Source organism: Ochotona curzoniae, unplaced genomic scaffold (genome assembly GCF_017591425.1).
Source record: "Ochotona curzoniae isolate NIBS_2020 unplaced genomic scaffold, NIBS_Ocur_1.0 contig_2754, whole genome shotgun sequence".
Lineage (NCBI taxonomy): Eukaryota > Metazoa > Chordata > Mammalia > Lagomorpha > Ochotonidae > Ochotona > Ochotona curzoniae.
Genome location: NW_024465582.1, coordinates 8621974 through 8640008, shown reverse-complemented (window position 1 = coordinate 8640008; position 18035 = coordinate 8621974). Strand labels below are relative to the sequence as shown.

The 18035-nt window shown below is 38.8% G+C and overlaps 1 protein-coding gene across 1 annotated transcript in view; it reads left to right on the top strand.

Annotated features, from left to right (window-relative positions):
• CDH18 (cadherin 18) overlaps positions 1 to 18035 on the top strand; it is a 153369-nt gene that overhangs the window by 46798 nt on the left and 88536 nt on the right. The window contains exon 3 of the mRNA XM_040977651.1: positions 5084 to 5203. Within this exon, the coding sequence (XP_040833585.1) occupies positions 5084 to 5203 (120 nt within the window). The remainder of the gene's footprint in view (positions 1 to 5083; positions 5204 to 18035) is intronic.

The following is an 18035-nucleotide window of genomic DNA, read 5'->3' as shown; positions in this document are numbered from 1 at the left end:
ATTACTCTTTGGAGACTTTCAAGAGGGTTCAGTGTTCTGTCCTTCACTAATAATGCAGCTTTAAAAAAACTCGTTTATTTATAAACTTGTTGTACAAAAATAAAGCAAGTGCAAAAAAATGATGCAAGACAGCCTCCAAAGGAAGCAAGACTTATGTTTTACAGTAGAAAAGGCATATTGAAATCTTTTCATGTGTTTTAATGTTTTTTTCAGATTTGCACTGAACACTGACTGAGGGCGTTATTCTTTAACATGGGGGTAGCTAAAAGTGTGTCAGAACATTTATTGTGAAAAAATATCCAATGATATACTAAAATACAATGTGTTTTTTTTTTTTAATACAATGTGTTTTTGGCTATTGTTTTTAAGGGAAATCCTTGTGAAAATAAGAATTTTTCTGTATCACTTTTAAAAGTTTGCCTGTGATGGGCAGTCAGCTACATACAAAATTGATTTGATGTTTGTTTATCAATTCTATGTGATAACTCAGGAATATTTCTATTTTAATGTTCTATTGTTATCATGAAATTTTAGACATCTTTCTATTTTCATGTGAATATCTATACTACAGAAGGTAATAATTTTCTCTTTCAAACTATGTACATAATTTGAACATATAGTATGAATTTTAAGAAAGATCCAATGTAAGATTTTCTTAGATATAGACCAATGTTCATTTACTTATATTTATCCAGATTAAAAATTTCCAATAAAATTGTCACTATAACTCAGTAATTTACTTTTAAAATGTCAAAATTAAATTACTCTTATTCTGTGATGCATAAAATACATTAAATATTGATTTCTACCAAATTTGATTTACTTATGAAAGTAAACTTTTGGTTGGCTCATTTATGCTGTCTGTTTTGTCACAGAGCATAGGAAATGATCTAACTTTTGTACCTTCAAAGTCTTGTTCCAAATTTAGTGTAAAAGCAACCAGAAATCATGAGAATAAATGTTGCTGCTGAAACTGTAATACACTATGCATTTGCCAAAGGTGCCATGCTCACGTATCAGATATCGATGACTTACTTAACAGCAATGTGTTGTCTCACTGTTCCAGAAGAAAAAGGGCTAAATATAGATGTCCACAGAAACATATCCTTTCTGGACATTAAGGATACATTGTTCATCTATATTGTGAAGGGAATGGTTGAAAGAAATATCTGTTTCACAGTTCTCCCAATGTTCTGCTTGTCTTTTGGCATCATTTGACCTATGACTTCATCCTACAGATCTCTGCCCTCATCTTCATCCCGTGTACTCCAGGTCTCCCTGTGTGTTGTCTTCAGATTTCTAACTTGTGGAAGAATAACATTCATTATCTTAAGGGTCCACACTAACAATCTGAACTCAAAAATATACATATTTGAAAGGCAGAATTCCATTGAGTGGGAGAGAAAGAGATCTTTCTTCCTGTGGTTCATTTCGCAAATGGACACAGACTGAAATCAGGAGCCAGGAATGTCATCTGGGTCTCCCACATGAATGACAGGGATCCAAACATTTGGGCAACCATCCCCTGCCTTGCGATGTGTATTAGCAAGGAGCTAGATGGGAGGTAGAATAACCCTATTTGAGCTAGAACTGCGATATGTGATGCTATTGTCAATGACCTCTTCTTAAATAATTATATCTAACAAAGCACAGTTTCCAAATAATGTCACACACTGCGAAGGACTAGTGTTCAGGAGCTCACCTGTCAAATGACAAGGATATCTAAGAATAAATGCATAAAGATACGTTGATAAAAATTTTTAACTATACCTAGTGCATTTAGGAAACTGTCACAGAATAATTGTACCACCGACTTTAGCAACTTAAATAATGAAGATTTATTTCTCACAGTTCTGATGGCTGGGAAGTCCAAAATGAAAGCAGAGGCAGACCCAATGTGTGGTAATGGAAGGTCACCTTCCTATGGTGTCCCCGTATGACACAAAGGGTCAGAGCTCTCCTGGGCCTCTCCGACAAGGTTGTCATCTAGCTCATACACGCTAGCTCATATGTGCTTTATTCTTATAAACTATTAGTGTTACAAAGTGTCATTTCTAAAGAGCATAATATGAGGGGTCAGGATTTCAACATGCAAATGTTACAAAAATACAGAACTTGCATCTAAAGCAATGAGCACTTATGAAGAACCCTTTCTAATGTAAAAGGACTTAAATATTTTCTAGCTAGATTCCAAATGAAGCAGAAATAGATGAACATATTTTTGCTTTGCCTGAAACTCCTTTATCAATATCCTTGCAAGCAGTGTTTGAACTACCGATAAAGGGAATTTCTCTTTCTTCCCTATGATGTATGTCCCCCTGCTATATTCTTTGGCATTCTGGCTATTTTTAGACTATCCTGTCCATGTGTGTATGCTCCTTTCAACCAGCCTTCTGTGAAAAATGGCACCCTGATGTCTGCAGACACTGCCACAGTATATTACAGGAGACAATTTGCTCCTCTTAGCTTCACTCACAAATAAAATTGCCAAGTACTCATGATATCTACTGTGCAAAGATGCATGTGGCTATTAATGGCCAAATTTTTGTACAAAAATAGAGTTATATTTTTTCTCTACCTGCTTCACTGCGCTACTTAAAATTTATGTTTTTATTTGAAAGGTAGAGATAAGCAGAGACAGAGATCTTCCACTTACCAGTCAATGCCACAGATGGCTGCAGAGGCTTAGGATGCACCATGCATTAGCCAGAATTAGGTCTCTCACTTCATTGGCATGAGCCTACACAATCGGGTCCTCCTTTGCTGCTTTGCCAGACGATTAGCAGAAGCCTAGATGGACAGTGAAGCACCCCGAACTCGAATCAGCAGTTGCTGTGTAAGCATCCATCGATAACACCATCCTAGATCTCACTATGTAACTCTCAAGGCTCACTCAGCAAGTTACACTTTTATGGACACAGGAAGCCCTATGCTACCATATTCCAATCCAACTTACTTTCATCCACCCCTTTCCCAAAACCTCTGGGAAACAATTTTTGTCCATTTCTAAAATGATATAATTTCAAGAATATTCTATAAATGGAAACTTAAAATACATACAAGTTTGAGTTTAGGCTTTTTTCCGTGAGTGTAATACTATAAAGATTTATCCAAAATTTTGAGGGTATCAATAGTCTTGTCATTTTTATTGTAAGCAATATTTCATAGTATTCACGCACCACATTTATTAAATAATTATTCTTTTGAGAACATCAGGTTAGTTTTATGGGGCACTCCATTGTGAATAACTTAATATCTATAAATAGGATATTACACAGAACTAAGTTTTCCTGTATTTGGTAAAAACACGTAAGTACTAGCTACTGGACTGCATAATAAATATGTTTTATCATTTTCTCAGCATCCTTGACAGCTATCAGCATCGTGCTTATCGGTTTATAATTCAAGGTCATTTCTAAGTAGGCATAGCAATTGTTTTCTGAGTACATATTACTGATAACCATATCTCTTCTTATACTCTCAGGGTAGAAATATTATGAATCCAGAATTATAGTTGTTGAGACTCTATATTTTATTATCTGCTAATTAGGATCATTATGTGAAGAGACATTGGATGCTAAAGCATTCAAAGCTGAAATTTGCCATTGTTTCATGTGTGTGTGTGAAAAGAGTATATTTACAACTAGGGAGCTGGACGCAGTTTAGCTGAACCCAGTTTTGTTGGCGACATCCAGAGCCTCCTAATCAGGATTCAGCTGCACACCCACCTTGCTTTCTCCATCAGGGCTGGTCAGGGAACTGACAGTGGCCGCCATCAATGTCATAGAGCTTCTTCGCAGCTTCTTTGATATGGTGCTTGTTGGCCTTGCCAGACAGAACGAACATGAGTGTGTTGTTGTCCTTTGGCTTCTTCGTAGCAGACTCCTGTTGGGGGAACTTGGGGATGGCATGGTGGTCAAGCGTGTTTCTCCTGAGGGTCTTTGGGCTGCTGTGAGGCGGGTGGCATGTGGATCTCCTCGTGGCTGTGGACAGCTTTCAGCACCACCTTCTGGGCTTCAGCGCCTTCACTCTGGCTTCAGCTTGGCGCGGGGCAGGGGCTTCCTACATCGTTTTTGTTGCCATCTTGGTGAAAAGGGTCGTCAATGTTTCTATACTTCTGTATCACAGTGAATGTAAAATTTCATGTTTACTTAATTGCAATATTTTGTTCTATGCATATTTCAGTAGAAATTTTGGAATCGTATGGAATAAAAAACTAAGTTACTGCTGTTAAATGATTCATCAAGCGCATTTGAACAACAAATGCAAAGACTTATTAATTCTACTGTAATTGTGTATTTCTCAATAGACGATTATCATGTGACAATTGCATGAGTTTCATTCAGGAATGACTGCAATGCAGATGCATCTGATTATGTAAATTATATAAAATATAAGCATAATAATATCAGCATAATAGATTTACTAATGCTACCAGCTTAAGCATAGTATTTTACATTTTATCAATTATTTTATAATGTATTTTAGTGCTCAAAAAATCAATGACATAGGCATATTACTACATCCATTTTAGAAAGCTAATTATCCTAATATCATAAAGAAGCCACTGAAAGTATGAAACTAAATCCTAGGGGACCAATTATGGAATTCACTAATAGTTCAGGTAAGAATCAAAAGGGCTTGAATGAAGGAAAAGGACTTGATTTCTCTTTTGATATTGTTAATAATTCCACATCAACCTACCCTCCTTAACACTTTAATCACAAAATCTTTCCACACGTGGTTTGATGAAGAGTCATGATGTCTACTTGGTGTTCTCTCACCATACTCTTGATTTAACAAGACAGTTAGGACCAGTTACGCCGTCAATCCAACATAACCTTAGCAGCACACAGAGGGCAACATTACAGTATCTGAGAATAAATTTCTTTCAGACTTTCAATGTGTGTGTTGGCAAGGGGAAAAAACAGAATGTATTTGATATAGACACTTAAGAATTAAATTTGGCAGGATGCATCTACTCTAGTGCTCCATAGAGATTTCAGTAAACGCATTTTCTGTGTTCAGAATAACCCTACTATAAGTGTATCGCACACTAAAACCTGTTTTCCTGAATGCATAGGTACCTCTGTCATACAGGTGACAGCTACTGATGCAGACGACCCCACCTATGGCAACAGTGCTCGAGTGGTTTACAGCATCCTCCAGGGGCAGCCCTACTTCTCAGTGGATCCCAAAACGGGTGAGTGCACCGATATGAAATTCTGTGCAACTATTTCAACACTAAAAGTCTGAGTGTTACTGTGGATATGGTTTGTCAAACTTCATCTTATATCTTTATCAAATCAATGGCTAATGATCTTTGATTATTTGAAATTTAATGTTCATGAGTAAAAAGGCCTTCTTTTCATCAGATTACGGTTTATGGTCCTTGCCTATGTTCCCTCAATGATCTTTTAATTTTTTTTAGTTGTTACTGCAGAACATTAAACCTTTGAGTATAATATTAATTACAAGCATTATTTCAAAAACTAAGAGAAAAAAGAGAGACAGAGAGTAAGGGAGGGAGGAGGGCAGACAGGTAAGCAAAAAGGGAGGGAGAGAAAAGGAGAAAAGGATGAAAAAGTGTCATGTCCATGGAACTGAATCTAGGAACTCATTTGAAACGTTTGTATTGGATTAGAAAATAAATTGTAAACCAAATAAAACAGTCATCTTAGAGTAAGCAATGTTTTTTCTATTTTCTCTACTTCACAGATATTATATACCCATTAATGCTATTTTTCTGAACCAATTATTATAACTGAGTAAATAAAAATGCTTTGTCATTGTTTTCAATAGCACTATTACAAATATTTTTATCAGTGAATATTCTGGTAACATTTCTGTGTATTTTCTGTTTAAAATATGAAGTAGCACATATGTACAAATTAATTATCAATGACACTCTTCCAATTCCATATTAGTTCTTGTTAAAAGTTTGGTACACAGCGTTTGACTTTGGTAGTCCCATCTGCACACATGTGTGTGTGTGTGTATGTGTGTGTGTGTGTGTGTGTGTGTCTGTGTCTGTGTCTGTGTCTCTGTATATTTTGGGTATATTATATTGAGTGAAGTGGTATAATTTGAATTTACTTTCTGGTGAGCAAATTCTTCAGTTCTTATGCCTTGTTTTCTAGAAAGGAAATTGAGGGCTAAAGATATAAAAAATATTTTATTGAAAAATACATTTTCTTTTCTCATCTTTCCAAACTCTAAGCCAAAATAAATGGTACTCAGTAACAGAGGGTTTGATACAAGAACGAAATGCAGTAAGTATAAGAGTGCATGTCCTCAATGGCAATTAATTGCTAAAAGTGTGCAAATATTAACCTATTTTAATTAGATAAGTGTGGATTAGCAATCAAGGCTAGAGTTTCATGAAGATTTCAAGAATCTCATTAATGATTAGAAGGTGAGAGCAGCAGTGGGCTGTGGTGTTCTAGAAGCCCGTTAGACCCTTCTTCTTCTTAGCAGACATACTCTGATTTCAATAGGCATGTGGAACTGCGCATGAAGACCACAGCTCCAAAACTGAACCTAGAAGAGAACCACATGATTATCTCTTTCTAGTAATACAATTACATAGCCTACTGCTCACTACTCAGGGAATCTTCCTGGCGATTAAAAAATCCTTAGGACAAATGAATTCACTTTAAATTTTGCTTAGAAAGGAGTGGAGTACAATACTAACAATGAAAAAGTAAAAGAAGTGTTGCACTGAAAGGCATATAACACCATGCAAGGGTGGGAGATCGCAGTCACCATGGTTTCACAGCACAGGATTCATAATTCCATTTCATCGTGTTTCCAGCTATTCTCATTGAAGAGCGATTATAGTGAGCATAGCTTCACACCCAGGTAGAATTGTGAGTGTATACTGCTCATATCATTCTTGTTTTAACTGCCTCATTTTTATTTTGTTAAAATGCACAATTTAATGCTACTCTGAATTTTCATTGATGAGATGACAATCCCCTTAAATGTAACCAGTTGCCAACTTCCTGTTGAATAAGTATAAGTGGTTATCATCACAGTGATAACTTGCAGCTATTGAGATACTATATCATAAAGAATTCATTTCATAATATTTGAATCTTTTTAAGCTGCAAACCCATTATCAGTATTGGAAACAGAACTTGTATGCATAATTTATCATTTTAAATAACATGAAACATTTATTTCATTTGCTCAATATAACACAAAAGAGATATGGACATTAAAAGTGGTGCTTTCATATCAACTACAACTCAAATGTACAAAACACTATCAAAATAAGATATAAAAGATACATTCTGGATATATTAATGCAAATATTTTATAACATTAGTAAATAAAAGGGGCATTTTAATATTCATATAATTAGCTGACCATAGATTACTGAGCCATATATTCAGTTTAATATCTAGGTACTTCATTTAAACGTATGACTCATTTTTATAATGTATTTGTAGCTAGTCAATATTCATTTTGAAACTATAACCAGAAATAGCATTTATATCAATATTTTCTGCAGCTAGCATTCCAATACATAAAATGGGTAAGATCAGGCACTATCTTTAAATTATATATAAACACACTTCATATTTTATCTTCCCAGTTCTCTTAGTGCATTTAGAATTGTCTCATTACATGATGATAAAAGAGTAGTCGTTAAATATCAAATGTCTTGTCAATCTCTTTAGTTAATAGCATCCATCTCCCAGTTTAACATAATTGATATAAAATAAAATACAATGTTATTAGTTATTTATAGTTCCTAAAGCAAAAGTCAGATTGCAAATTTTAGGTTGGCGTTCACCCAAAAGTAAGAAATGTGTTAGGCTCACATTATACTTTGATTACTATGTTAATATAAACACAGTGAAATTTATATTCTCCTTTTCCAAAAATACTAAATTTTATTAAAAAACAACTTCAGAATACTTTATGCTCAAGTCTTAGAATTCAACTTATTGTTTTAGTACATGGATCAAGTTACAAAAATGTTATGATCTTGCCTTCATGTGTGTAAATTTAGAATGACAATGCCTAAATCCCAATGAGCAAATTAATGCAGTGAATTTAGTCGCATCCTTGGAAAATATAGTTAAACAACAAATCTCTGCTCTTGCCTTTCTTGTTGAAGTATAAAAACGATGTGCTAGACCATCATGAGAGTTTGTCACAATCTTTTATTGTTTACAAAATATTTTATTTGTAAGATCTATTTAGTCCAAATTCCTTTTTTAAAGTAAGGTTTATTTTTATTGCAAAAGCAGGTCAGATTTACACAGAGGAGGTGAGACAGAAAGATGTTCTATTCACTGGTTAACTCTGCAAGTGCTGTGTCCAGAACTGAGCTGATCTGAAGCCAAGTGCCAGGAGCTTCTCCTGGGTCTCCCTTGAAGATACAAGGTCCCAAGAGTTTTGGCCATCCTCTACTATTTTCCCAGGCTGTAAGCTGGATGGGAAGCAGAGCAGCCAAGAAAGGATATCCATATGGGATACAAGTGCTTGGAGGTGGAGGATTTGCCAGTTGAACATGCCAGCCCTGGTTTAAATTCATTAAGGCATTGTTTGAAAAAAAGAAGATACCTTTTGTGAACTGTAATTAAATTTTCCCCAGCATCTCTTAAAGAAATCAATTACAAATATCATCAGTAGAATATACTATTACAAAATTAGGTTCCCAGCTGTAGCTGAAGCCTAGGTTGCATTATACCCAGGCAGGTGTTACTGGGTGGTTTCGAAGGGGAAGTCAGGGCCTTTGAGGGCTAAACCAATACACCCACCCACATGGGACACCTGAGCTGGGATTATTGATATTAGCCACCAACTTCTGGCGCACACAAGAGTCATGATGTGGTTTGCATGGCAGTACTTGACCACAGAACCTGCTAGCGAGTGTCAGGGCAGAGTGTGGACATGTTAGGCTGTGCCACAACAATAACCAGATTACCACAAAACTGAATCTGGGAGCAGGTTCTGTGGGGGATTTGGGGCTCACCCTTGTGGGACTGTTGCACCAGATGGCATGCTTGAGGACTGAGGTGATAATGGGCTAAGCTAGGCATGACTATGGAATTTAACAACATTCATGGGTACTGGGGTTGAGAACAGGCTGTAGCACCTGCAAGAACTGGGTGTGGAAAGGGCCAGGCCAAACTATTCACCAGCACACACAAAGGCTGACACCGGGGGATGGATTGTAGGTAAGTGCCCAACATCCGCTGGCATGTGTGAGATCTGGGTTTGGGAGTGGGCCCGATGGGGAAACCTAAGAAACTCCCCTCATGGGCCATTGCTCCTACTGGTGAGCACGTATGTCAGGGCTTGGTGTCGGTCAAATCAGGCAGGGCTGTTTCACTTGTTAGTTGTCTTTGTGGCGGCGGGGTGGTGGGGTGGATCAGGCAGGGCCATGCCAAATCACAACACAAGCAAGGATGGGGTTAAGGGCCGTGCTGGGCTAGGCTAGGCTAGGCTGTCATAGTTCCTGTTTTGCATGAAAGCCAGAGCTAGAGCAAGCTAGGCAGGACTAGGTTACAGCACCCACCAGCTGGTGTTAGGACTAGGGATAGACCAGAGCAGGCCAGTCTGCAGCGTCTGATGGCAAAGGCCAAACTGGATGTTGGGTTATGCTGGCTGAGTCAGAATACCTGCTGCTGGTCACAAGAGTCAGGTTAGGTGTAGGGCAGACTGGGCTAGGTCTCTGCATCCACTGAACCATGCAAGAGCTGCATCTGGGAGTGAACAAGGCAGAGTTGGGCTGTAGTGAGTATCAGCTTGTCAGGCAAGGCCACGGTTCTTTCCAGGACAGGAGATTGGCCAAGTCAGGCAAGGCCAAGGTCCCACCAGTGTGAGGAAGAACTGCAACTGGGAGGCCACCTGATAGATGGTAACTCCTCTGTTCACGATACAGTCCCTGCAGCTGAGCACAAGAGCCAAGACTCGGTGCAGCACAGACTAGACCAAGTTATGGTACCCACTGATGGATGCCAAAGTGAGGTGAGCCCTGCAGATCTGGGCCAGAGCTGCCACCAGCACATGTAAGACCCAAGATAGGGGACTACCCCAGCAGAGGAGCTGTGGGGACTCTCCTGCTGGCCACTGCTCCTGCTGATAAGTTTGAAGGCTGGGGCTGGAGGAAGATCAGACCAGGCGGGGCTACTACACCCATTGGTCTGTATGTAAGCTGGTTCAGGAGGAGAGCCAGGCTGGACTAAGTGACCATAATCGCTGGTACATTTATGACCTAGAGTAAATCCAGGCTTTTTGAGCTTTGCCACAGCATCTGAAAGCAAGTGCTGGGAATGGGTGCAAGTCCTATCAGACAGATCATAGAGCCACCTGCTAAATGCAAGATCCAGAGCTGGGAGTGTGTCCAATAGGGAAACTGTGGGCACCTCTGGTGGGCTGCAACTCCCACTCATTAGCATGAGAAGCAAGGCTGGGAGTGGGCTTGCCTAGCCAATTGGTGGCACCCGTTGGCATGAGTGTGGGCTAAATAGTGGGTTGGTTGGGTCAAGCTAGGCTTCGATGCTTGTTGAGGTATACAAGAGCTGAATTTCGTGTGGGATAGACTGGAACAACCTACACATCCTGGCATACACAGGAACCAGGGTTGGGAGAAGGCCAAGTGAGGGTTGTTGGGGGTTGCTTCAACTAGAATGCATTTCCCACTGGTGTATGTGAGGGATGAATGTGTAATAGGCAGTGTTGGAATGTGCCACATTATTCATTGGTTTGCAGAAGAAATGGGGGTGGGGACAAAACTAGGCGCCTGCAAGCATAAGTGTGTGTGTAGGCTGATATGGGTGATGGACAGAGCCAGACCCCACACTGGCTGGCACACATAAGGGTCAGTTTGAGGTGACCTCTGGCAAGGTTTCTTTGGGGAATCTCCCACCCCTTGCCCAACTGGATCACTCCAACCATGGTGAAAATCACAACCTATCTAGCCTGACCATAGAGTGCATGTCTCAAAACTTGGTCTCCACAGTTGCTGAGGCCTGTGCAGTTGATGGCAGGCCCTGATGCACATGAGGGATATGAGAATTAGTTCATAAATGCCTACAGAGTACATATAGCACCATGGAGGGCATAAGAAATTGGAAAGCTCTCCTGCATTAGTATCTGGGCAAATGAAAACTATAACTAAAGTAAACTGTGCCAACAAAATGATTCTTGGAAAGATTTCCTCAACTTTGGATGAACAAAGTCAATAATATATCAGAGCTATAAAAACCACTTAAGTAGTATCCTTGGAACATGCTCCACATCAGGGACCCTGGGAAGATGCTGGTTGGCTTCCACCCATTCCTGGGTATTGATGTGATTGGGTTGCAAAGAATGGCCTTCTCCTTTTTGTCTCTACTTTCCTCAGATACAAGAATAAAAAAGTAGTTTGGAAGCATTTTATATCTGAAAATTTCAAATTTTGAAATATTTTGGGCATTGAAATAATGCTGCAAGTAGAATATTTCATATCTGGCTTTACAAGGTGGATCTCAATCAAAATGCACAAAAGTATTTTGAGGCTATGGTAAGGTAAGAGGAAATTTCAAAAAAAAAGTATAAGAAAATGGGATTAAAATATAATACGCTTCTTCCATTTTTTAAAGTTTTATTTTTAAGAGACTTATTTTATTTGAAAGGCAGAGTTATAGAATCAGGGGTCAATGGAGCCAGAGATCTTCCATCTGTTAGTTCACACAATGACTGTGTCAGAGCCAGAAGTCTTGCTCCATGGCTTGCCCCTGCCTTGCTCCATTGCTGCAAACACAGGACTTTGGACCAGACTTTTGACCATACCAAAACATGTAGCTTTGAGCTCCTTCCTGGTTTCCCATGTGGGTTCAAGGTCTTGTGCACTTCTACCATCTTCTGCTGCTTTCCCACACGGTTAGCAAGGAGCTGATTGGAAGTGGAGCAGCCAGTACTTGAATTGTTGCCCACATGCAATTTTGGCCTTGCACACAATAGCTTAATAGTGACAATGATGTAACCTGTATATAAGGGTACTTCAAAAACGTTTATGAAAACATAAAAAAGTTTTGCTGCACATACTTTAAAAAGAATGCTCATTTTTCTATGGATATTGTGATAATGCCTTGCTTATTTGCCTTTTTGCTTTGTAATGTGGTGGTAGCTAAGGAGGTTCAGAGAGTGTGAGTCGTGAAGAAGCTGTTAGGGAGGGTAGCAACACAACTCGCCAACTCCTGTTGTGCTAAGAATATAAACACATGTGCTACTGGGAATATTCAGGTAAACAAATAATTTGTACAGACCTGGGAGTCTGCTGAAATTACTGACAGCAAACTTTGCCATCGGCATATCTGTGTTTGCAAAAACCCACAGGAGACAGTCATTTTTTGGCTGGGAAGCATTCATCCGAAGCAAAAATAACTTATGTATTAAGAGAAGAGGCTTTCTGGGACCCATCCTCCCCTGCATAGATGTTGTACCTGCAATTTCAGAATAAAGGAGAAGCAAGTGTGCCCTGTACACGTCTTTGGAATAACCTCGTTTAGTATGTGAGTGGATTATACACACACACATTGAACGTTTGTTATATACTCTAGAAGCGTTTTTAATGTATTCCTTCTTTGAATATTTATGATGTTGTGTATACAGCATTCTGTCTGCTAGCTGAGCCCTCATGGGCTGTTTTACTGACATATCTCTTGCACGCTCAAAATGCTTAGTTCTCTCTCCATCACTTGAAAACAAGTGGAGCAGCAGCGTCTGTCATGCCTGTCAAAACGGCCCTTTGTTATCCCTAGCCCCCTCAGCCTTGCTGTGTGTGTGTGAGTTCCTCTCTTGAGGTGGCTGCTTGATTGGTTACCACAGAATCCAGGCTGTTAGGAATGGCAAACCCAAGAAATGATCTTTTGTTGAAACAATTGATGGTTGACTACATGTAAATATAGCAAATAATCTCATTCTATTGATCTTCTCTAGGTTTTCTTACATTCAGCGCAGTAGAACTACCTATAGGCATGGATTTGAATTTTAGAATTTTGAAAAATTTTATTTATTTTTATTGGATAGGCAGATTTACACAGAAGGAAGCACAACCATGTTCCATCTGCTGGTTCACTCCCAAAAGGCCACAATGGCCAGAACTGAGCCGATATAAGCCAGGAGCTTCTTCTCAATCTCCCAAGTGGGTTCAGGGGCACAAGTCTTTGGGCCTTTCTCCACTTCTATCCTAGGAAACAAGCAGGGAAAGGTAATGGAAGAGCAGGGACACAAACAGGTGCCCTTATGGGATCCTTTCACTTTCAAGGGGAGGATTTGACAATTGAGCCATTGTATCAGGCCCAATTACTTTTCTTCTGTATATAATATTTCTTAAGCACATAAACTTTAATGCTTAGTGATGTGTGTTGCTTCAACATATTTTTACCTTACCATACATACTTGCAATGCTATATTTTTAGGAATATTAAAGGTGGTAATTATCAATTGGCAAAAGAGAGAAGTCCCATGCAATGAAAGAGTGGATTATAAAACACAATATGGAAGCAATCATGGTTATATAAGGTAGTTGTAACAAAGAGATGCTTTAAGATATAATATCATTGTAACAAAGAGGTGTTCTCTGATTAGTTTCTCAATCTATCATCTTAGTTGACGATGAGTAAACAGCAGTGTGATCACTTACATTTTGACTTTTGGGTCTAAGACTAAATTCCCTTTTTATACTCTTGGAGGTTGTCATTCCCCTTATACTCTTAAGGGAGTTTGACTTCTGGATGTGGCAACACTTTGGCTTGCTTATAATAAATTCTGATTGGATTCTTATGATTGAGTATGTCTATAATGTAAGCTCACTCAATCCTAACCTATTGCAGATTGCAGCCTGTGGGATACTGATTATACCATAGATTTAAAACAAGGAAATTCTCATTATTCTGTGTATCAAAAGTACAGTGTAATCACAATTTGTGCCCTTACTGTGTAAGTAGTCAATAGACAAAAGATTAGTTTGATTCAGAAGGTCAATTCTCACCCACACACACACACATGAATATAGTTAGACATCCTTTCCGCAAGTTGCTACATTGTGCTCTATGAATGATCTGAGAGGATTGAAGCATAATTCATTTTTCCATCCTCCCTTGCATATAGATGTGCTTGCATTCAGTGCATACATTGCACATCAGGACAGAGTATTGTGTTGCCGCTTGTACAATTAAGAGTAGTAGTAGACAAAGCTCTGAGCTCATCTGAAATGCAATGCTGGAATGCCACTCAGTCCGAGTCTTATTTGCTTATATGCAGTGTTGCTGATATGCAGTGTTTCCGAGCTCAAACAAGATCTCCTTTCTTATGAATTTATCTTAGTTATATGAAGCCTTGAGTATCACCCAAAGCTTCTTACTTACCACGTTATGTCCTGCACTGTATCTGACATTAGTTTTCAACAAATGCTCAGTAACATTCAGCAATTAACATTAGCTCACCCAAACTGCAAGCAGCTTTACTATGTAATGAGAATGAAATAAGATTATTTCCTTTACACAAACCCATAGAAACATCAAACATCTATATGGGTAACCTGATTACAAATGTAATAAACCACCATGAAGCTCAACTCGAGTTGCAATTCTTAAAAAAAAAAAAACCCAAAACCCCACTTTTTATCATAGTCAATAATTCATAAGCTACAACTTTTCCAAAACCTCCTTTTTTTATAAACAAATTTCAGATCTCTATGAGACAGAATGACAGGTTTATTATATTTATTATTATATATTAGCTGTTTAATACATGGAAGTTTTTTTCATGATGTATCTATCCATATTTTAATTGTATCACTAGCAGCATTTTTTTCTTTTTTTTAAAATCAATTACGTTGCATTGTGTGACACAGTTTCATAGACTCTGGGATTCTCCCAACCCCTCCCCTTGCCCTCCTCCCATGGTGGATTCCTCCACCTTGTTGCAGTATTACAGTTCAAATTCAGTCAAGATTCTTTCTTTGCAAACATACACCAAGCATAGAGTCCAGCATCTAATTGTCCAGATAAATTCAATGGTTTCTTGGGGAGACCATTTCTGGTCTGAAGGTAGAGCTGGCAGAATATCATCCCGATCAATTAGAAGCCCCAACATAATATCAGCAATAATTTATAACATTATGGAATTAATTGACATGATATTTAGTAACCAATATGTTAAAAAAAATGCAAGTTGTTAACCACATCCTGTGACTACTTCATTGACATTTCAATTTTAGTTTATATACAGAACCGGCTGCTATACACCTTAAAATGGTTATAAGGTACTATTCAGCTGTCTCGTGTCTATTTTCATTTTAGTATTTAGCAGTTTATAATGTTGAAGCATAATTTTGCTGAACTTGGCAGATTTTAGAATAGTCTAAACTGGCTTATAACTCTAACAAGCCATGTGTCAACAGTTGAAGTGCAGAACAGTGTTAGGTAGGGTGTTCAGAGAATCGTCAATACCCTAGTGAGAAGCAACTAATCTGTCTGTCTCACCTAGTAAGGTGTTTGTGAATCCACCGTTTCCTGCCTGGTGCTAAGCTTTCCTTGTTGCTCTCTATCTATCTATTCTAATTTTTTTTCTTTTTTTTTTGAGGGGGTGGGGCTCCAGAGCAACACTGATGGTCATTGCAAGAGAGGGTGGGGATCCAAAGTTGGAACTAAGTAAGGACCAGAGAAAGCTCCTCTCCCTAGTCCCGAAGGAAGCTTACTGTTCTATTTCTGCGGACCACTCAGAGCTCTTGGCTCTTGTTCTGATGACCTTGGATCCTGTGAGGAAGGATTTGGGTTTCTTCCATCCCATGTGGTAGATTCAAGCGGGGTGTGTGACCTCAGAGTTCTCAGCCTCTGAAGGCACTTCAATCCCCGTGGTCTCCTTGGCAGTTGGGATGTAGTCCTTGGTGTCAGTACACTAACAGCATTTTTTACACAACTCACTCCATTTCCAGCATACATTTTGTGATTTGGGCATACCTTTTCATTGCACAGTAACTTTGATGATGCAGGCTTATGTTTCCTCAGAGTATGAGCATTCTTGATGGTGTTAAGCCTGCAATTGCATGAATTAGATAATTCATATTGCATGTATTTTTCTTTTATGTACACTTGTGGAAATTTATCATATGTAACACAAAATAATTCTGAAACGTGCAAATTTCGCTGTCTTCCCTCTTAATCAGTTTAGGCTATAAATAGTGCATAGAAGAAATACCATATCTGGTGTCTCAAAAGGTTGTAGATGATAAACATAAAAAGACGAGCCTATTAGGAGCCACCTGCATGAAGCCTCAGATATTTGAACTTTAGTGTCATTGCAGTGATTCCTTCTGATTACACTGTGTTCTGTCAGTATCCAGATTATCTCCCTACACAAGCTTTGCTCAAAATAGTTAGAAGGGAGATTTGTAAATGTGCTAACTACATTTAAATGTTGTTACTGGTAATTACCATGGCTTAATTAATATGCAATATATATGGAAATCAAGATAGCACATATCTCCCCTCCCCACCCCAAAAAAACATCAATCCAAGCCAAGCTTTGATGAGCGTCCTAAGGCTGCCATATTCCATTGTAACATGGACATAATCTCCCGTGAAGGCACTCAGGAATGCTCATGAGAGTCTCAGGAGCCTGGAACAAGGAGTGCAAGAAGGGGCCAGTGATGTTGCCTTGCTGGAACTAAGGTCTCAGAAGCGTACAGGTTGCTGCTGCTAGAAGGTCAACCAACAAAGCCAACACAGGAGCACGGACAGCACTGATGCAGCCGGAATGAGGGGCCACACCACTCGGCTTAGGAAACCAGGATTTGGGACATTCCCCTACCCCTGTCCTACTTCACTGTCTCCCTCCAGAGTCATTTCTGCCAGAATCTGAGAGGCAGAAGCCAGAGAAATACAGCACACAAGCCTTAGCCTTGGCAAACTGGAAGGGCAATTACTAAGAAGGCCTCAATAATGTGATACTGCATGTGAAAGTAAATGTGGAAAATTAATCCAATTTTCCTTTTAATTTCATGTGCCTATTAATAAAGGAAAACAAAAAGGGAGGAAGAGAGAATATGGAGAGATGAGGAGAGAGAAGCAGGCAGAAGCAGACATAATGAGGGCTTGCATATAGTGATTCACTTGTCAGATGCCTGAGGAGTGTGGCACAGTGCCACGCCAATGCTTGTATTCAGGAGTTTAATCCAGATTTCCACATGGGTATCAGGGACCCAACCACCACAGCCATCACAAGCTGCCTCACAGTCTGAAATAACAGAATGTTGTAATTGGGTACAGGTTCCGAATTTCTACCCAGGCTGTAATCTGGGATTTACAAATTCTGAGTAGTCTCAGTAGTGTTGTATTGAACACCACTTGCTTCACAGCCCAGATTTTAAATGATTTGGGAGTGGCAACATTATTAATCATAATTTTATATAATCAGATATTATATAATCATTAACATATAAAGCTACAAAGATTTTGTATGCCATACTAAGGACTTGAGGACAGGGTGAACATTCCTGCATGATCTAGCATAAAGATTGATAATATAGCTGATTACATGGAATGTAAGTCGATTGTGTCTCTTGCATATCAACCTAGCTTGTTTAGGTTAGCAGAGCGAAGTGACTTTAGGAGGTCATTTAGAATGTCCCTCTCCATTTGCTTTATTCCTCAGCTATTTAGGAAAGTGCTTTTCTGGTCTGCATTTCAGCTCTTGGCACACTGAGGGCTATCAAAATCCTGGAGAAGCAGTTCAACTTCAGGCAGTTTTTGAGAGATTGCCACAACAGGGAAGTCTTTTCTTATGGTTTGAATACATAGTGAAGAGGGATGATTGCACTGATAGCACAAATGTTAAGTGGCTATGAAGAATCTGAGTAGCAGGAATAGTAGTGCATTAGAAGGTTGTCTAACTATCCAAAATTTATATCTGTGCAATCTGACACATTACAAAATGTTGTTTGGGAGAAGTTTCAAACTCTTCCAATCAAGTATAGAATTTTATGTCTCTCTATATTTCACAGCATGTTCTATATGTGACATCTGCGA